The sequence below is a fragment of the Megalobrama amblycephala genome, linkage group LG18, assembly GCF_018812025.1.
Source record: "Megalobrama amblycephala isolate DHTTF-2021 linkage group LG18, ASM1881202v1, whole genome shotgun sequence".
NCBI classification, from domain to species: Eukaryota; Metazoa; Chordata; class Actinopteri; order Cypriniformes; family Xenocyprididae; genus Megalobrama; species Megalobrama amblycephala.
The window spans coordinates 37,089,376-37,111,101 of record NC_063061.1 but is presented as its reverse complement, the minus strand read 5'-3'; the positions used below and the strand labels follow the sequence as shown (position 1 = coordinate 37,111,101).

Sequence of the window (21,726 nt, the reverse complement as noted above, 5' to 3'; positions counted from 1 at the left end):
AGATTCATCAGTTTTCAAGCATTTTTGCATATTTGAACCCTTTCCAGCAGTGACTGTGTGATTTTGAGATCTGTGTTTTCATACTGAGGACAACTGAGGGACTCAAACTCAACTATTAAAAAAGTTTCAAACATTCACTGATTCTCCAGAAGGAAACACGATGCATTAAGAGTCGGGGGGTGAAAACTTTTGAACAGGATGAAGATGTCACAATTTTTCTTATTTTGTTTAAATATCATTGTTTTTCATTTAGTACTGCCCTTCGGAAGCAACAGAAGATACTTGCATGTTTCCCGGCAGAAAAATTAAGTACAATTTACCTTGATATTTGAATTCAAAAGTTTTCACCCCCCGGCTCTTAATGCATCGTGTTTCCTTCTGGAGAATCAGTGAATGTTTGAACCTTTTTTAATAGTTGTGTTTGAGTCCCTCAGTTGTCCTCAGTGTGAAAACACAGATCTCAAAATCCTACAGTCACTGCTGGAAAGGGTTCAAATATGCAAAAATGCTTGAAAACTGAAGAATCTGCAGGAGCTGGAGGAATTTTCTGAAGAACAGAGTTCAGTTTAACTGCTCAGGACAAACAAGAGACTCATGAACAACCATCACAAAACATAAAAACAGTCGTAGATCATCAGGTGACCACACACAGTATTGAGAATCAATGGTTCACATATACTTATGAATGGGGTTATTTTAATAAATTCAGCTATTGTTTTGTCTTGTGAAAAAAATGCAAACATCTTTTATGTAAAATATCTTACTCAGGACAGTACTAAACAAAAAATAATTTTATTAAAATAATTCTCATTTTCACAGATTCTGCAAGGGGTTCACATACTTTTTCATGCCACTGTACGTTTGTTATTTTTTATTTCATGGCGGAAACAAGCACTATTAATGTTTTAACTGTTTTGATCAAATATATGCAGCCTTGATAAGCATAACGTTAAAAAATCTTACCTACCCATTATACTTTAATCACCTTACATGAGCTATTGAAATGAATTGGTGTACCTTCTGTGAGATGTTGACAGTTTCTGCATCCTGCACGTTTAGGAAACGGGTGGTGAGTCCATCTCCTCTGTCTTTGGCCAACCAGCATTTACAGTGGAACACATACCGCACTGCTTTAGTCGGCACCTCGACGGACAACTCATCCACTAACCAGCAGCTCTCTGGGGTCGCCCCATCGTGACCCAACTACATACAACACAAACCACCAACATCTACAGTATCTATACATACTGTACAACGAGCTTACAGAATACAAAACTGCAGAATCTGTGTGTGTGTGTGTGTGTGTGTGTGTGTGTGTGTGTGTGTGTGTGTGTGTGTGTGTGTGTGTGTGTGTTTGTGACATATCAGGACACAAATTTGTACAATGACATGGGTATTGCAAGGAGAGGGTGACTTATGAGGATATTACCCCATGTCCCATTTTTCAAAAGGCTTATAAATCATACAGAATTTGTTTTTTTGAGAAAGTAAAAATGTGCACAATTTTCTGTGGTTTAGGTGTAGGGTTGGTGTAGGCCGATAGAGAATACGGTTTGTACAGTATAAAAACCATTACGCCAGTGGAATGTCTCCACAATTCACAAAAACAAAATTGTGTGTGTGTGTGTGTGTGTGTGTATGTGTTTCCTCACTTGCACTGTCTTGATCTCGCCAACATCAGATCCATAACAGGTGAAGTAATCCAGGGATCCAGGCAGGAATGCGTTTTTCCCATCTAAGTTGAGCCAAAGGCGGTCTGTCCTCTTCTTCTTCTTCTTTCCTATGATGATGACGTACACTCGGCTACTCGTCCCCGCATCCCGATCTGAACCCGTTATCACCGAAAAGTGGTAGGGAATCACTGTACGCACACACACACGCACACATGCACACACACACACTTAATTTTTTTCCCTCATATTAAATTCAACTAGAAAATAGTGGTTATCTGCCAGGGCATTGCACTTAATTAAATTAAATTAAATTAAATTAAATTAAATTAAATTAAATTAAATTAAATTAAATTAAATTAAATTAAATTAAATTAAATTAAATTAAATTAAATTAAATTAAATTAAATTAAATTAAATTAAATTAAATTAAATTAAATTAAAAAGCTTTTTTTTATTATTAAAGCATTTAATTCAATTAAAAAATATTTAAAATAATTTAATAAAATATTTAAATTGGTATGTTGAATAAACAATAATAATAGAATATTTTAACATTTTGAAAGCTAAAAAAAATTAAGATTTTATATCTAAGATTCTGCTCTGTTCAAAAAAATCAAATATACAATTCTCAAATTCATTTCACTCAAGTTGTTATGTAATTCGTAATGAAAATTGTAGATAAAAATAGAACAATTTTAACTGGTGGTCTCAGAATTTTGAAGCCCACTGTATGTTCTGGAGTGGGACTCTATAAGTTGTACGTACGTGATCCTTCCTCTTCTTCATCTTCCTCTGAATGTCGTTTCTTGTTTTTCTTGTTCATGTTGCTGTCGAGATTTGTCACTTTTTTAATTGGACAGAAGGCGGTCTCTCGCTCTCCCTCATACCCCTACATACACACACACAGAACATGTAGATGCACTCTGGACTAGTCTGTAAAGCAACATTGTTAACGCATGCATGCACGGGCGCACGCATGCACACATGCAGGCAGACCTTAACGTAGAACACCCTGTCGATCCGTTTGTCCTCCCTCTTTCTCGAGAGCCATCGCTCACACAAAAAGAGAAACACTTCCTCTGTGTCTTGGTCCAGTACTTCCACCTGGTCCAGGTACCAATCAGCACTCAGCATGCTGTTGTCATGGCGAACACGGATCTTGAACACCTGGCCCAGATCCACTGCCTCCAAAGTGAACGTATCCACCTGACCAATCAGAGCAGTCATAGTCAGCAGCAGTTTGGGGTCAGCACTTAAATTTAAAAACATTACTGAAAATATTACTGACCCCAAACTTTTGAATGGCAATTTTAAACGGTGTCTTTGTTCATAAGTGTTTGAGTTACTTTACTGTTCTCACATGGATAATAAAACATGATACACTTTGAGGCTACATGTGAAATAGCTTCATGAAGATCCAAATTTTACCTAAAATTAAGAAGCATTAGGATCATATCCTCATAAAGACAGAAATACGTCTGTATTTGAGTGTCTCACCGATCCTCTCTCAAACTTGTTGCTGTTCTCAGACTTGCTTAGTTTGCGTTCTCCTGTGTCGCCCATGTCTCCATAGAGAGTGATGAACACGTTTGCATCAGTGCCAGCTCCATACACATCTCCTGTGGTTACTGTCACTGTATATGTGTGTACTGCAACACACACACATGCAAAAGCATTCCTGTAGCTCAAACAGTAGAGCATGGCACTAGCAACGCTAAGATCGCGGGTTTCATTTACAGGGAATGCATGAATTAAAACATGTATAGTGTGACTTACTCTCCAGCGCGTCGTCCACCTCTGTCTCGATGACTTTGAGGGTGCCATCTCGTGATAGTTTCTCTACGATGATGTCAGACGGCACCAGCTCTCGAATCGTCTCGCCGTCCTCCTCCGAGCGAGCCAACCATCCCTCACATGGGAATATTGCCGTCTCAGAGCCCTGCATGAACACACACATTTTCTAGTCTTGGCATGTTGAATATTAGTAACCCTGCATACTATGGAAATAAAACCATGAAATAAAAATAAAAAAAGGTAATTGCAACTTTTAATTTCACAATTCTGATATAAAGACATAATTGCGAGTTATAAAGTCACAATTGCATGATTTAAACTCGCAATTGCAAGAAAAAAGCCTATATAAAAGTTTATATCTCACAAATCTGACTATAACTCACAATTGCAGGTTTAAAACACAGCAATTGCGTGTAATAAAGTCCAATTTTGAGGGGGAAAAGACTTTTTTTCTCAGAATTGGAAGTTTATATCTCACAACTCTGAGAAAAAAAGTCAGAATTGTGAGTTATAAAGTCCGATTTGCGTGATATAAAGTCAGAATTTTGACTCAGTTAGACTTTATAACATGAAATTCTGACTTTATAACATGAAATTCTGACTTTATATCTCGTAATTCTGACTTTATATCTCACAATTCTGACTTTATATCACGCAATTCTGACTTTATATCTCGCAATTCTGACTTTATAACTCACAATTCTGACTTTATAACATGAAATTCTGACTTTATAACTCACAATTCTGACTTTATAACTCACAATTCTGACTTTATAATTCACAATTCTGACTTTACATCTCACAATTCTGACTTTATATCTCGCAATTCTGACTTTATAACTCACAATTCTGAATTTATAACATGAAATTCTGACTTTACATCTCACAATTCTGACTTTATATCTCGCAATTCTGACTTTATAACTCACAATTCTGACTTTATATCTCACAATTCTGAATTTATAACATGAAATTCTGACTTTACATCTCGCAATTCTGACTTTATAACTCACAATTCTGACTTTATAACATGAAATTCTGACTTTATATCTCGCAATTCTGACTTTATAACTCACAATTCTGACTTTATAACATGAAATTCTGACTTTATATCTCGCAATTCTGACTTTATAACTCACAATTCTGACTTTATATCACGCAATTCTGACTTTATATCTCACAATTCTGACTTTATAACTCACAATTCTGAATTTATAACATGAAATTCTGACTTTACATCTCGCAATTCTGACTTTATAACTCACAATTCTGACTTTATAACATGAAATTCTGACTTTACATCTCGCAATTCTGACTTTATAACTCACAATTCTGACTTTATATCACGCAATTCTGACTTTATAACTCACAATTCTGACTTTATAACATGAAATTCTGACTTTATATCTCACAATTCTGACTTTATAACTCACAATTCTGACTTTATAACATGAAATTCTGACTTTATATCTCGCAATTCTGACTTTATAACTCACAATTCTGACTTTATAACTCACAATTCTGACTTTATATCTCGCAATTCTGACTTTATAACTCACAATTCTGAATTTATAACATGAAATTCTGACTTTACATCTCGCAATTCTGACTTTATAACTCACAATTCGGACTTTATACCATGAAATTCTGACTTTATATCTCACAATTCTGACTTTATATCTCGCAATTCTGACTTTATAACACGAAATTCTGAATTTATATCTCGCAATTCTGACTTTATATCACGCAATTCTGACTTTATAACTCACAATTCTGACTTTATAACATGAAATTCTGACTTTATAACTCACAATTCTGACTTTATATCACGCAATTCTGACTTTATATCTCGCAATTCTGACTTTATAACTCACAATTCTGACTTTATAACATGAAATTCTGACTTTATATCTCACAATTCTGACTTTATAACATGCAATTCTCAATTTATAACTCACAATTCTGACTTTAAAACTCACAATTCTGACTTTAAAACTCACAATTCTGACTTTATAACACGAAATCCTGACTTTATAAAATGAAATTCTGACTTTATATCTCACAATTCTGACTTTATAACATGAAATTCTGACTTTATATCTCACAATTCTGACTTTATAACATGAAATTCTGACTTTATCAAATGAAATTCTGACTCACAATTCTGACTTTATATCTTACAATTCTGACTTTATAACTCACAATTCTGAATTTATAACATGAAATTCTGACTTTACATCTCGCAATTCTGACTTTATAACTCACAATTCGGACTTTATACCATGAAATTCTGACTTTATATCTCACAATTCTGACTTTATATCTCGCAATTCTGACTTTATAACATGAAATTCTGAATTTATATCTCGCAATTCTGACTTTATATCACGCAATTCTGACTTTATATCTCGCAATTCTGACTTTATAACTCACAATTCTGACTTTATAACATGAAATTCTGACTTTATAACTCACAATTCTGACTTTATATCACGCAATTCTGACTTTATATCTCGCAATTCTGACTTTATAACTCACAATTCTGACTTTATAACATGAAATTCTGACTTTATATCTCACAATTCTGACTTTATAACATGCAATTCTCAATTTATAACTCACAATTCTGACTTTAAAACTCACAATTCTGACTTTAAAACACGAAATCCTGACTTTATAAAATGAAATTCTGACTTTATATCTCACAATTCTGACTTTATAACATGAAATTCTGACTTTATATCTCACAATTCTGACTTTATAACATGAAATTCTGACTTTATCAAATGAAATTCTGACTCACAATTCTGACTTTATATCTTACAATTCTGACTTTATATCTCACAATTCTGACTTTATATCTTACAATTCTGACTTTATAACTCACAATTCTGACTATACTCACAATTCTGAATTTATAATATCTGACTTTTACAACATTGCTCTGTTGTTGTTGTTTTGTTTGAGTGGCTGTTATCGGACTCAACCAATGGCATGAGTTTGGGGCTGCATGTTTAGTACTACTTTGACCAGTTTGGTCAGACAATGGGATAAAAGAGGCTAGTTTAAATATCCAAATCCATCAGACAGGTAATGTCAAGGAAAGAATAAATAAATAATCCTTAATTTGTCATTAAGCATGCATAAACCTTATGTTTACTATTTGAATATATTTTAAAATGTAATTTTAAGTTTTCAGCATCATTACTCCAGTCTTAAGTGTCACATGATGCTTCAGAAACCACTCTAATATGCTGATTTGCTTCTCAAAAAACATTTCTGATTATTATCAATGTTGAAATCAGTTGTGCTGCTTTTTATGGAAACCATGATAATTTTATTTCAAGATTCTTTGAACAGAACGTTCAAAAGAGCAGCATTTATTTGAAATATAAATCATTATAAATGTCTTTACTATCACTTTTGATCAATTGAATGCATTATTGATGAACTTTTGAACAGTTGTGTAAATGCACAGTTTCTGCTGGTGGATGTGTGTATTGATATCAGGTGAGTTTCACACTGGTGTGATGTGCTTGACGGCACTACAGCGTTTCACTCTTCTACTGTACACAGATAGCGCTGGAGTGAAGATACAGGTCAGAGAAGATTAGTCACTGGAACTAATTATACACAAGGCAACAGAGAGCAGAAGTGGGTCAATGAAATGGGTGTACGACAGACAGTGGAGAGGAAAAGAAGGTTTTCCACAGCCAGACGAGAACATTCTAGACTCAACCTAGTTTCACGTTGCCAGAAATAAGACCAATGTACAGTATCTGCTCCACACTGTAGTTTAGTCTGTCCAAAACGTCTACTTAGGCAGGAAGGGAACGTCTGACCAACATGTGAAAGGCTCAACCACAGTTTGCTGTTGTCTGGGCTGAAATTGGCAGGATATGTTGTTTTTGGATTTAAAGCTTGAGATTAGACAAAACCAGCTGCATTTCAAGAAGTCGGTCACATTTACCTGTACAGTAGATACAGATTTGTACACATAACCAGATAAAGTATGGGGGGAAAAAAGGCTCAATACCTTCCCTTTCCGGAGCAGTCTGCGAATTTCCACACGATCTAAATGCCAGCCAGGATTCACCCCACGATTATCGTGACCGATACGGATTTTCTCAATGATATCTCCAATGTCCTCCAACTGCAGAAGCCCAGAATCATCATCATCATTGTTGTCAGTGTAAGCCCGTCTTTGAATTATTAATAGAAAAGTAAAACGTTAAGATGAAAAGACCAAGGTGAATTTCATCCAGGTTGGTTTATGCCAGTTTGTACTGGTCTGGAGTTGGTTCAGCAACAAAAACTTCACCAGTAAAACTTAGCAAATAAAACAGGTTTGTCTGTTTGTTTTTTTAATGCCATGCCAGCTTCTGTGGCTATTTTAATGCCGAGAAAAAAATGATGATAAAACTGAAGCAGGACAAATTGCACTGTTTTTCAAGCACACTAGCTTTCAAAACACAACATATACTGATGATGACCAGCACATAAATGACTTCAGACAGTCTCCTCAAATACCTCTACAATGAACATGTCCTCCGCCCCCCGTTCAAAATACATCCTCCTCTCTCTCTTGTTGACGCAGAGAGATTTCTGAGATGTACACACTCCATTCTGCCCATACAGAATGATGAAGACGTCTGCGTCTGTTCCCGCAGCAAATATATCACTGGTGAAGATTTTAATTTCATAGGGAACAACTGCAACACAAAAGAGGAATGCACATAAATCACAAACGTTCTGTCTATGACTATGTTTTGGCACAAATTTGCATCCATCTGTATTTATGAAGCATGCAAATGTAGTTTTTGTAGAAACACGATTCCAAAAAAGTTGGGACACTGTACAAATTGTGAATAAAAAAGGAATGCAATAATTTACAAATCTCATAAACTTATATTTTATTCACAATAGAATATAGATAACATATCAAATGTTGAAAGTGAGACATTTTGAAATGTAATGCCAAATATTGGCTCATTTTGGATTTCATGAGAGCTACACATTCCAAAAAAGTTGAGACAGGTAGCAATAAGAGGCCAGAAAAGTTAAATGTACATATAAGGAACAGCTGGAGGACCAATTTGCAACTTATTAGGTCAATTGGCAACATGATTGGGTATAAAAAAAACCTCAGAGTGGCAGTGTCTCTCAGAAGTCAAGATGGGCAGAGGATGCCCGTTGCCGGCTAAAACTCTATAGGTCAAAAAAGAAGCCATATCTAAACATGATCCAGAAGCGCAGGCATTTTCTCTCAGCCAAGGCTCATTTAAAATGGACTGTGGCAAAGTGGAAAACTGTTCTGTGGTCAGACGAATCAAAATTTGAAGTTCTTTTTGGAAAACTGGGACGTCATGTCATCCGGACTAAAGAGGACAAGGACAACCCAAGTTGTTATCAGCGCTCAGTTCAGAAGCCTGCATCTCTGATGGTATGGGGTTGCATGAGTGCGTGTGGCATGGGCAGCTTACACATCTGGAAAGGCACCATCAATGCTGAAAGGTATATCCAAGTTCTAGAACAACATATGCTCCCATCCAGACGTCGTCTCTTTCAGGGAAGACCTTGCATTTTCCAACATGACAATGCCAGACCACATACTGCATCAATTACAACATCATGGCTGCGTAGAAGGAGGATCCGGGTACTGAAATGGCCGGCCTGCAGTCCAGATCTTTCACCCATAGAAAACATTTGGTGCTTCATAAAGATGAAGATGCGACAAAGAAGACCTAAGACAGTTGAGCAACTAGAAGCCTGTATTAGACAAGAATGGGACAACATTCCTATTCCTAAACTTGAGCAACTTGTCTCCTCAGTCCCCAGACGTTTGCAGACTGTTATAAAAAGAAGAGGGGATGCCACACAGTGGTAAACATGGCCTTGTCCCAACTTTTTTGAGATGTGTTGATGCCATGAAATTTAAAATCAACTTATTTTTCCCTTAAAATGATACATTTTCTCAGTTTAAACATTTGATATGTCATCTATGTTGTATTCTGAATAAAATATTGAAATTTGAAACTTCCACATCATTGCATTCTGTTTTTATTCACAGTTTGTACAGTGTCCCAACTTTTTTGGAATCGGGTTTGTATGACCTAATTAAACTTTTGGGGACAAAACTGCAAGAATGAAATGTCCTCAGAAGTTAGCTAATTTTTAAAATCTCCTTCTAGAGATACAATCTCCCCAAAACATACAAAATAAGGGTTTTAATCACTTTTAACAAATTGTGTTTAGACTTATAGTTATCGTTAACTAAGACTAAAACTATTACAAATCGATTTAGTTAATTAAAATAAACCTAAAATAAAATATAAATATTAGATAAAAAAAAATCTTTAATAGATACGTAACATTTAAAACAGATTTAAAAACTGTTTTAAATGTTACCTGCGCATGTAAGTGAAATAAAATCAGTTTAAAGGCAAAATATGTAACTTTTCACCACTAGAGGTCACCTATTCAGAGCTTGATGACACCGAGATTGAGCGCAGAATCATGGGAGGTATCTTCACCTCACAACCCCAATCCGACAGGAATCAGGCAGAAATCATGTTCATGCATAAGATTATTAACGTTACTGTAGTATGAAACAGAGCACAGCCGAGTGTTGTGGGAGCAGAAACGAGGCCGCTGGAGCGATTGCTAATGAGAGACGAGAGCGACACACGTCTCGAGAGCAGCGGGACTTTTATTATGCCACAGTCGCAACTTCCGCTTGAGCAAAAAAAGTAATTGAAATGTCTCCATTTAGATAAACACTTATTTGTTCCTCAAAGATAAAATGAAAATGATTAATATAAATAAGATTTAGTATTAATCTGTAACAAGCGTACCGCACGAGTCCTGAAAAGTGAAGCAAGAGCGTTTTGGTCGCCCCCAGGTGGCTCATAAATCCCGCCCTCTCCATGTGATTTAATGGAATGTGAGACAAACTAAACTTTAAATTACACTTCAAAAATTTTTTTCCAATAATGGTTTCAGTCATTTTATGTAGATTTTATCATGCTGATGGGGGTGTGATTTCATGATTGACAGCTGTGATTGACAGCTTCTCTGAGCAAAGTAGTCACTGAAGCACCAAGTGAGTTTTTTTCAGGTTTTTTAGGAGGAGACTGGAACTTTAACTTTAATTTCTACATTTCCATAACCGACATAATGAGTTGTTCTTCAATAAACTGTACTAAACGATTCTGCGGGAGTGTGGGCGGGGCTTTGATACTGCGCGGCTCCAATTTATGCTCACTACTGTGGAGAATCTGGTCAATGTCAGCGCCATATTGGGACATTGGCGACTTTACTTCTCTACAATGGAAGAGAGTGTATGTGCATTGTCCATATTTTTTTACAGTCTATGATCTGTAATCATTATAATTAGCTTTGTATAAACTCTAACATCTGTAAGGTATATCTGTATAATCGTGTGTAGGTGTGTGTCATACAGGGAGTGTATAGTACTGTCTGCAGTTCATTAGGGTACAGGTCTCTGACAATGGCACCATCATCTTCTCCTTTATCCAACCAGCGGCCACATGGAAACCGCAACAGCTGACCGAGAGACGGAGCATCGATCTCCACCCAGTCCAGAAACCAGCCTGAAAAACCACCTGAGAATACAGGACAACCCCCCGACACACACATACACAAAACAAACACATATACATCCATAGAGACACATGCACACATCCACATACACACATGTACACTGTAAGTAATTGTCTGTAGGATTTACACCAATGCTGCCTTACTGAAGATTCAGAAGAGAGCCACTGATATTAAATTATCACAAATGAAGCGACAATTTAATACAAAAAAATGAAACCTTAATTGTCGTTATGCATGCATAAACCTTAATGAACTCATTATGCATGCACAAAAGTTCATTTTTGCCAAATGGTTTCCCTTTAGACATATTTTACAATAAAAGGAAACACATTTATGTCATTTTACACTACCGTTCAAAAATTAGGTTTCTTTATTGTTTTGGAAAGTCTAATATGTTCACAAAGGCTGCATTTAATTTGAAATAAAAATACAGTGGAAACAGTAATATTGTGAAATATTATTAAAGTTTGAAATATCTGAATATGTAATTTATTCCTGTGATCAAAGCTGAATTTTCAGCATCATTACTCCAGTCTTCAGTGTCACATGATCCTTCAGAAATCATTCTAATATGCTGAATGATTTTATATTATTATTATTATAAGTGTTGAAAATGCTGCTTCATATTTTTGTGGATTTTTTTTTCAGTATTCTCTGATGAATAGAATATGAACATAAACTGAAATAGAATCTTTTGTAACATTATAAATGTCTTTACTCTTACTTTTGATAAATCTAATGTGTCCTTGCTGAATAAAAGTATTAATTTATTACAAAAAATATTACTGACCACAAACTTTTAAATAGCTGTGTTTTATGATGCTCAATAAATGATTTTTACTTCATAATGAAGCATTTTCAGGGCAATTACACATTAGTGTATACTTTGAAATGAACCTTTCTTGCAGAAACATCTTAAAATAGTAAAAATAGTTTATAGCCTGTCTTTAGTCTGTAAATAACATCACTGTTCTAAACAACACAATAAGTTCGTAAATTAGGAATGGTTGTACGTTACTTTTGTTTTTTGCTGTAAAAAGAACAGCGATTCGTTACAGTGTAAACACACAAACGAGCACACGCACACACGTCACTCATCAGTGCCTAGATTTTAACTCAACCGATCCTCAGAATGTAGATTCAGTGTATTTGTAAAAATGTTTTCAATAACGTAAACATTAATAGAGTGATATTTGATGTGAGTGTGTGCACCTGCGTTGTCGTGTCCAATGCGGATTCTCTTGAGTTTTCCGATGTCCACAGCCTCAATGGTGAACTCATCGATCATTCCCAACTCAAACTTGTTCTTATGGTTCTTAGAAGCCTTTAGATTAATGATACCTGACACAAACACAAACATTTTTTTGTAGATGAAGAGCTAATAGGACTAATAGTACTACTGAAATGCAATGGTTACCTGTGTCGTCTTTGCTTCCGTAAAGAACAGCGAAAACGTTTGCATCTGTCCCGGCGTTCTTCTTCTCCCCTGTTTTTACTCTCATTGTGAATGTGGTTGACATGGCTGCACACACACACACACACATTATCAATGCGCTGAACAAATGCTAATAGGTTAAAGCAGAATGCTTGCATATCATTCAAAACCTTTTTGCTCTAGTCCAAGTTGAGCAGGCGATGACTCCTCTTCTTCATCTTCATCCCTCTTCATGAAAGCCTCATCCACAGGCACTAACTCACGGCACAGCTGCCCGTCGTCTTCGTCAACTGCCAACCAGCGCTGACATGGAAAAAAATACCTGAACGCACACACACATGGTCAATACTGCCCACAGGAAAGAGAAATTGCAAATGAGATCTATTTAATGTCTCAAATGTTTCTCCATGAACAGTAATGAGATTCGATTAAGAAAACTGACTTAAGTATCAGATTTTGCATTTGAGAAAAAAAGACCTCAGTAACAGAGTTAACTAAAACTAACACTAAAACTAAAACCATAAAAAACAAAATCATTACTGGAAATAAAATAAACATTAACTAGAATAAAATAAAATGTATTACAATTTTATTAACATTTTATTTTATTTATAGTAGTTGCCAAGTATGGAAGCTTTTTTCCACCACTGAATAAAAATAAAAGGTAATTGTGACTTTTTATCTCACAATTACGAGTTCTTTTCGCACAAATGTGAGGTATAAACTTGCAATTGCAAGTTATAAAGTCCAATTCTGCGGAAAAAAGACAAACTTTTTCATATCTCACATTTCTGACTTTATAACATGCAATTGCAACTTTAAATCATGCAATTCTGACTTTAGAACTTTCAATTGCAAACTTATATCATGCAATTCTGAGAAAAAAGTCAGAATTGTGAGTTCACATCTCACATTTCTGACTTTGTAACATGTAACTGCGACTTTATATCATGCAATTGTGAGTTTATTAATTGTGAGTCAGAATTGTGAGACAAAAAGTCGCAATTACATTTTTTTATTTTTTATTCAGTGGCGGAAACAAGCTTATGTTGTGTTCGGGTCATTTTGACGTAGAGAGGATTTTCTTTTTCCTGAAAATGTTAATGTTATCACATTGGACTAAAGCTTACTGACTTTGCTCACACAGGGTATATCTACTTCCCAAAATTTTGAGGATATTTTTTCTACTTCTTTGGGATTTTTTCTCACCTTGTTACACTTGTGGTGTTCCCGGTCAAAAATGAATGGCCTACAAAAAATTTGCTTATAAATCTCTCGTTATGATATTATCACCAAATATTCAATTCAACCTTTTTGTTAACTTTTTTCTTTCAATTAGTTCAAGTTTTGTATTTCTTTTTGGAATCGAGTGATCGTAGGCCTCATTGATCTAAACTTATGCAACTCAATTATTGAGTGAAAAAGCAGTATTTGTGGATAATTTTGTCAATATTCAATAAAATATGAAAAAAAACTGCACTGTTTATCACACTAGTGTGTTTTAATGTTTAACTAGGAAGTTTTCATTTCTCCTAAGGCATTGTACAAGAAACATCTGAGACCAAGTTGATACTTAAATGAAGCGTAACTGAGAAATACATTGTGTTTTGAGGTATGTGCATGACACTTACATGGTTTCATCTTTTGTATCAAAGATCTCAACGCGGTCCAAGTACCACGAAGCATTTGCCTGCTTGTTGTCATGACGAATCCGCAGTTTCTTCAGCTGCCCCAGATCCATCCCCGTGACCGTGAATATGTCCTCCTGAAAATGATCCACATTCAGATGCATTCTGTTTACAGTTTGAATTTGTGGGGGGTTGTGTTCCACTCACCTGTCCACGCTCAAACTTGTTAAGGTGGTTTGACTTGCGTAGTTTTCTCTCGCCCGTGTCGCCCATTTCTCCATAGATGTTGATGTAAACACCTGCATCGGTTCCAGCCCCCAGCATATTCCCAGTGAACACATGGACTTCATATGAGTTCTCTAAAACACATGAACACACAAAAGCCTTCTCAAAATGCACTTCTGTTGAATTTTAAAGTGGATCTATTTTAAAGGTTCCTACTTTTGATTTAGAGGTCTCCTACAACAGGGTCACATGCATCCAAGGTCAAAAAACACTTTAATTTTCTCATAATAATACACACTGCATATCACTTCATTTTTCAAAGAGTCTTAATTAATTTATACATTTTAAATAAACATTTTATTTCATTAAAACATATTTATTTAAAATGTATTAAAAACAAAAAATAAATAATATATAAAAATGACTTTTGAAGCATTGAATCGCTCTCTTTACCCTCTAGATCTTCGTAATCCTCAGCACACAGCTCTACGAGTATCTCTCCATCCTCTTCACCACGAGCGAGCCATCGGCCACATGGGAAACTATAACTTCGAACGACCTCCTTCAATTCACCTGGAGATTCCTCTTCTTCCTCCTACACATGATTGTAAAAAGTAAATATTCAGATTATTGGTCGATCAATATTAGTTTTTCAATAGCTGATTCTCAAAATTTTGTATTTGGTCCCTCACAATATTAAACAATTAGTTGTTAGACTGGACTAAAGTTACTTTAGACTTAATTTGAGTCTAAATTAAGGTCTCATTAAAAAAAATACACAAGCAAAGAGCTAATGGTCACCTGTCAAATTTGATTTTCCCCAAACTGACCTTTTTCTTCTTTTTCTTCTTCTTGTCTTTCTTGTCCTCCTCTTTCTTCTCTGGTTTCACCATTGCCATGACCAGCCGTTTAACGTCCACTTTCTCCAGGAACCATCCAGCTCCTACTCCCGAGCCGTCATGGCCGATCCGGATCTTATAGACCCGCCCCACATCTAGGGCCTCAATCTTAATCAACCAATGAGAGAGCATTCTATTCAGACACAACCAATCAGATTCATTTAGCTTTTAAAATATACAGTAAGATTTTCATGTAAAACTCCATTAACTCACCCTGAAGATCTCAGTGGTTCCTCTCTCAAAGTTGTTTGATCGGCTCTTGAGCTGTATTAGTTCAGTTTTTCCTTCCTCACCATAAATCTGCAGGAAGACATTTGCATTTGTCCCTCCGACCCACACGTCTCCTGTCACTACGGTAACCTCATAATTGATCACTGCCGATTAGAAAAACACTGATTAATCATTTTTAATTCACAGTAGCTGATCTGAGCATTAATTTCACTATTAACAGTCAAACAAATTTTGAGTGCATATATTGAAATAGCATAGTACCTGCAACGCCTATGTCATGGGTTTGATTCCCATTGAGTGCAAGAACTAATAGAAATGTATATAACGCTTTAGGGGGGTAAAAGCATTTGTAAAATGTATAAATGCAAATTAAATACTTACATTTCTCTATCTCCAGTGTCTCACTTGGGTAGATTTCCACCTCTACTTTCCCATCAGCCTCATCCTTACAGAGCCAGCGGTGACTCGGGAACATGTACTGCAGCCCATGCACCGGCACCCAGATCAGAACGCTGTCCAGAAACCAACCAGCTCGCAGGCCCTCATTAGTGTGGCCAATCAGCAACCTGTTTATCTACAGGACCCTCCCACAGAGCGGAGGGCAGTCACGATAAATACACAATTCAGCAGATTCATTTTATTATATGAATACAAAGTGTGCTGTTATGTATGAATGGATGAAATTATTTGTTATGTATTTTATCCATGATATTTCATAATATGAGGAGACACATCCTCACACTTAACACAATTTCTTTATGGATAGTTAGTTGCATAGTTAGTATTTACCTATCCGAATGAATAGAATAGAATAGAATAGAATAGAATAGAATGAATTTGAACAACAATATAGCAAATGTAAACAACAGAGCAAAATAGAACACATTTGAACATTATATAGAATAGAATAGAATAGAATAGAATAGAATAGAATGAGTTCAAGAGAATTTGAACAGAACACAATAAAACAAATGTAAACAACATAAATAGAATAAATATGAACATGAGATAGAATAGAATAGAATACATTTGAACAACAGAACAGCAAATGTCAACAACAGAGCAAAATAGAACATATTTGAACATTAGACAGAATAGAATAGAATAGAACAGAATGAGTTTAAGAGAATTTGAACAACAGAACACAATAGAACAAATGAAAACAACATATAGAATAAATGAACATTAAATAGAATAGAATAGAATAGAATGAGTTTAAGAGAATTTGAACAGAACAGAACACAATAGAACAAATGTAAAAAACAAAAATAGAATAAACAAACATTAGATTGAATAGAATAGAATAGAATGAGTTTAAGAGAATTTGAACAACAAAACAGAACACAATAGAACAAATGTAAACAACAGAAATAGAATAAACAAACATTAGATAAAATAGAATAGAATAGAATGAGTTTAAGAGAATTTGAACAACAAAACAGAACACAATAGAACAAATGTAAACAACAGAAATAGAATAAACAAACATTAGATAAAATAGAATAGAATAGAATGAGTTTAAGAGAATTTGAACAGAACAGAACAATAGAACAAATGTAAACAACAAAAATAGAATAAACAAACATTATATTGAATAGAATAGAATAGAATAGAATGAGTTTAAGAGAATTTGAACAACAAAACAGAACACAATAGAACAAATGTAAACAACAGAAATAGAATAAACAAACATTAGATAGAATAGAATAGAATAGAATAGAATGAGTTTAAGAGAATTTGAACAGAACAGAACAATAGAACAAATGTAAACAACAAAAATAGAATAAACAAATATTAGATTGAATAGAATAGAATGAGTTTAAGAGAATTTGAATAACAGAACACAATAGAACAAATGTAAACAACAGAAATAGAATAAACAAACATTAGATAGAATAGAATAGAATGAGTTTAAGAGAATTTGAACAGAACAGAACAATAGAACAAATGTAAACAACAAAAATAGAATAAACAAACATTAGATAGAATAGAATAGAATGAGTTTAAGAGAATTTGAATAACAGAACACAATAGAACAAATGTAAACAACAGAAATAGAATAAACAAACATTAGATAGGATAGAATAGAATAGAACAGAATAGAATGAGTTTAAGAGAATTTGAACAACAGCACACAAAAGAACAAATGTAAATAACAGATATAGAATGAATATACAGAACAATAGAATAGAGTAGAATTTTAACTTCAGACTGAGTGAATAGGACTAACCTGATCAGGTAGCATACCTTGCCAATGTCAAAGGTCTCTATTGTGAAGATGTCCGTCTGTCCCGTCTCAAAATAGTTCCCCAGGTCGTTATCGGAGACGACCAGCAGCATCTTGTTGGTGTCGCCTTTCTCTCCGTACAGCTTTACGAACACCTTTGAATCTGAGCTGGCACCATTAATACTGCCTGTCTTTATCGCAATGTGATAGCCAACAGCTGGAAGAAACACACAAACTATTTCAGTTTGTTCTATGTCGAATTGTATTGTATCTTGCTTATTTTTATGTAGTTATGCATCACTACTCATGTTGCTCATACTAGTGATTTGAGTAAGCCCTGTTTGTGCTACAGAGATGAATGATGCATTAAATCGTGCAGCTTGTTGAGGAGGGATGTGTGTAACCTATTTGCACTTTTTTTTCATTATTGCACATATTCAACAGTTTTTTATGTGATTATTATGTGTGTGCACTCACTGAACAAACGTTGACCATCATCAGTAGCGACTAACTCTCTCACAATCTGTCCGTCGTCTTCGTTCCGATCCAACCACCTGAGATGACAGAGAGAGAGAGAGATACAGTCAGTGAGCATGTGGGATGAGTGTGTATATGTGTGTTATAGGCGTGTGTAACAAAACTCTCTCGTTGGAGTAGGTAGGGTTTCCTCTGCACTCTTTAGTATCTATTAGTAACCAGAGTCTGTTTTCTCAACTACATAATTGGCTTCAACAGCACTCTCCCGTGTTCTTTACCCGGCCAGACACACGCACATATGGGTACGTACTTATACTGCTACGTAAGCTTGGAATATGCTTTCCCACAGCTAATAGACATATTATACATGGTGTTTGTCAGATTGTCTTGCCTGAAACATGGGAACTCGATGGATGATGCCTCAGGCTGCCCCTCCTCTCTTATCATCACCTTATCCAGGAACCAACCACAGCCTCCGCCTCGTCCATCATGACCAATCCGAACCCTCCTGATCTGTCCCAGTGTAACCGCTTCTACCAGGAACTCATCAGCCTGAGAAAAGAGTAAAAGACAATGCAATAAGTTTATCTTTAGATTTCATTTTCAAAATGAGACAGAATTAATAATGCTATATATACATTTTCAATGTTAAATTTAAGTCTGCATTTATCTGATCAAAAATTATGGCATATTATTAGAATTTATAATAGCTGTTTTCTATGTAAATATATTTTATTATGTAATTTATTCCTGTGATGCAATGCTGAATTTTCAGCATCATTACTCCTTCAGAAATCATACTAATATGCTGATATGGCCAAACTTATGAATGGTAGTGTATATGCATAATGTTTAATAACAACATGTTAAATGTCAACTCACATTTCCTTTCTCAAACTTGTTGACGTTGTTTTTGCTCATGAACATCAGACGCTCTCCGGTGTCTCCTAAGTCACCAATGATGTTTAAATAAACACTGGCATCTGTTCCACTTCCACTGATGTTTCCCGTGCAAATCGTCACACGATACTTAATAACTATTAATTGGCAAGAAAAAAAAAACAGCAATGTGAATGTAAAAATCAAATAAATCTTTATCTTTGTTTGTAAAATTAGCTTTTTTCTAACTGTAAACTATTAATATAATGCATGACTGCAAACATGTAAAGGTTATTCATAGCTTCTTTAAAGTCACACAAAACAATCTTTTTCTTATTAAAACCATTATTCACTGTATAGTGTTCTCGATTTGTTACATGGTTTTTGGGAGTTAAAGCAAAGTTCTTGATGTTTCAGATCAGTGTTTTGGATTCTACAGACCTGCCAACCTTGGAAAAATTTTTCGAGTACCAGTGTGACGGGACAGGACACGGGTTTTTTTTTTTTGAGAATACAATACACAAAGCACAAACACACACCCATCTTCGTTAATCTAATTTTGACTGTTAAAGTTTTATAATTTGACGCAATTAAAAATTTCACTACACCTGCTCAAAAGCATTTTTTTTATTCATGATTAATATTGCATTGCATAATGTGTGCTTATACAAACTGACAACCACAAGTGAATCACATTCACATATTTAATATGGACTAAAAAATTTTGTTTGCAATTTCAAGTAGGCTCTATTTACATACAACTAACCTGACAGTCGAGTCCTTTACACAGGTTTTGTGTAATGAAAACTAGTCTAAAATTAAGAAACCCTTAGAAAAGAGTAAACATTGAGTTTACATGTGATTCATTTAAAATACTTAATTTATTATTCCAATATGCAAATATGCTAAAATATTTGGATATTGGAATAATATTGGATATACTAAATCCCACAGAAAAAAAAGGTATCTATTTGTAACATGCTGTATTTGAACAAGACAAACATTCGCTGATTAAAGGTTAGCCAATACAAACATTTTTATAGAAAACAGTAAACAGTGAATAGACAGGACTATATAACGAGGGGTTGTGTTAACTAAAGAGTCCGCCATTTACCGAATCTTAAAAACACGGGTGGATAATTAAAAATGTTTTCTGACAAAAAAATAACACAAGCAAGAACAAATTTTAAAGCACGGCAATTTCCATTTTACAATGATCTTCCCTCTCTGTGCTCGCGCGCGTTTGTGTGTATGAGAGAGAGCTCACGCAGCACTGAGACAACGGTGCTTTTAAATGCATAAGTAACTAATGTGCTAGTTTTCATACAAAATAAGTAGGCTATGTAACATAATTAGGTACTTTTGTTAGTATTAACACAATAACGCAACACGTTTCTCAACACTGAGAATAAATAAATAAACGCCTGTTTCTCCAGACTCGCTCTTGTCAGTCAGTCACACATCACAGCACTTTCATAATCACTAAGCCATATAGCAATTTCAATTTTATTTAGATTTGTTGTTCAACATTACATTTTATACCTGTTTACCCCAAGGAGTCAGAAGTACCGTGACTGCTGTACTGTCCTCACCTGAGAATTCAGTCACTGAGACTGCAATGGAAGGAGGATCGCGCGGGATTTTGTGTTGCTGTCGATTTGCGGTCTTTGTTTATTGATAGGCCATATGCATTTGTCAATCATCCCCGCTTGCTATTTGGGGAAATGAACCCAGCGATATGATTGGTCAAACTCTTTCTTTTGCTGGATTTGAGTACTACGCGCGCACAGAGGACTCACCGGGTTTTTGCGTAGTATAGAGTGACAAATCGTACCAGCGTACTTTGAGGTCAAAATGCGTACTTGGTACGCAAAATGCGTACATGTTGGCAGGTCTGATTCTAGATTCTTTAAAGCTCCATTACCTTTATGTAAAAGGTTTTCTTAAGAACTAAAGAATTTTTTTTGTAGTTTTGAGTTTTTTGACACTTAAAATGGTTTAGGCTCTTACTAGAACCTTTATCTTTAAGAGTGGACAGATGTGTTTTGTAGTTCTCTCACGTGGTAAAGGTTCTGGCACAAGTTTTCCAGTAGCTGGCAGTTCTCTAACTATCTCATTGTCGTCTTCATTGATGTCCAACCAACGGTTACAAATAAATGAGTATTTCTCTCTAGTAAGGGTCTTCATCAGTGTCACCTTCATGCAGACAAACACAGCAAATCAGAAGAATATGTTAGTGCTTAGAGCTCAGGCAACTTAATAGAAACAGATGAGACAAAATTCAGAAAGAATGTAAAGTTAAAATTTAAAGTCCCCCTGCAGTTAATAATTTAAAATAATTGAACAATTTTACATTTTGAAATGTAATTTTTTTACTTCATCGGAATGGGATGACACTTGGTGACTTTTGTCACATTAGTTATGTGAACACACAAAAAAATAATGGACATGATTCGGATATGTAAAATAGTCACACTTGGCTCCTTCGTGGTCAATAATGACCGACATAGAAAATGAATGGGAAATACGAAAAATTACTAAAACTCAGAGAATCTTTTGGTGGTACAAACTTCAAAATACACACAACACACTATTATTCACAAAAATGAACTGTTGTGGCTGTAATAATATGGCA

At 35.0% G+C, this 21,726-nt stretch overlaps 1 protein-coding gene across 2 annotated transcripts in view; it reads right to left on the bottom strand.

Moving 5' to 3' along the window:
* The window catches only part of loxhd1a (lipoxygenase homology PLAT domains 1a), a 49,991-nt gene that overhangs the window by 8,999 nt on the left and 19,266 nt on the right, over nt 1–21,726 (bottom strand). For both annotated transcript variants that reach the window (XM_048167093.1, XM_048167094.1), the window contains 23 exons: nt 21,152–21,287; nt 19,095–19,249; nt 18,604–18,764; nt 18,213–18,289; nt 17,756–17,952; nt 15,890–16,082; nt 15,491–15,651; nt 15,209–15,385; nt 14,832–14,973; nt 14,361–14,512; nt 14,157–14,290; nt 12,696–12,847; nt 12,508–12,612; nt 12,303–12,431; nt 10,928–11,092; nt 7,998–8,179; nt 7,504–7,620; nt 3,450–3,612; nt 3,171–3,322; nt 2,670–2,879; nt 2,439–2,562; nt 1,653–1,861; nt 1,018–1,203 (listed from right to left, as the gene is read on the bottom strand). In XM_048167093.1, coding sequence (XP_048023050.1) covers nt 1,018–1,203; nt 1,653–1,861; nt 2,439–2,562; nt 2,670–2,879; nt 3,171–3,322; nt 3,450–3,612; nt 7,504–7,620; nt 7,998–8,179; nt 10,928–11,092; nt 12,303–12,431; nt 12,508–12,612; nt 12,696–12,847; nt 14,157–14,290; nt 14,361–14,512; nt 14,832–14,973; nt 15,209–15,385; nt 15,491–15,651; nt 15,890–16,082; nt 17,756–17,952; nt 18,213–18,289; nt 18,604–18,764; nt 19,095–19,249; nt 21,152–21,287 — 3,579 coding nt within the window. The remainder of the gene's footprint in view (nt 1–1,017; nt 1,204–1,652; nt 1,862–2,438; nt 2,563–2,669; nt 2,880–3,170; nt 3,323–3,449; nt 3,613–7,503; nt 7,621–7,997; nt 8,180–10,927; nt 11,093–12,302; nt 12,432–12,507; nt 12,613–12,695; nt 12,848–14,156; nt 14,291–14,360; nt 14,513–14,831; nt 14,974–15,208; nt 15,386–15,490; nt 15,652–15,889; nt 16,083–17,755; nt 17,953–18,212; nt 18,290–18,603; nt 18,765–19,094; nt 19,250–21,151; nt 21,288–21,726) is intronic.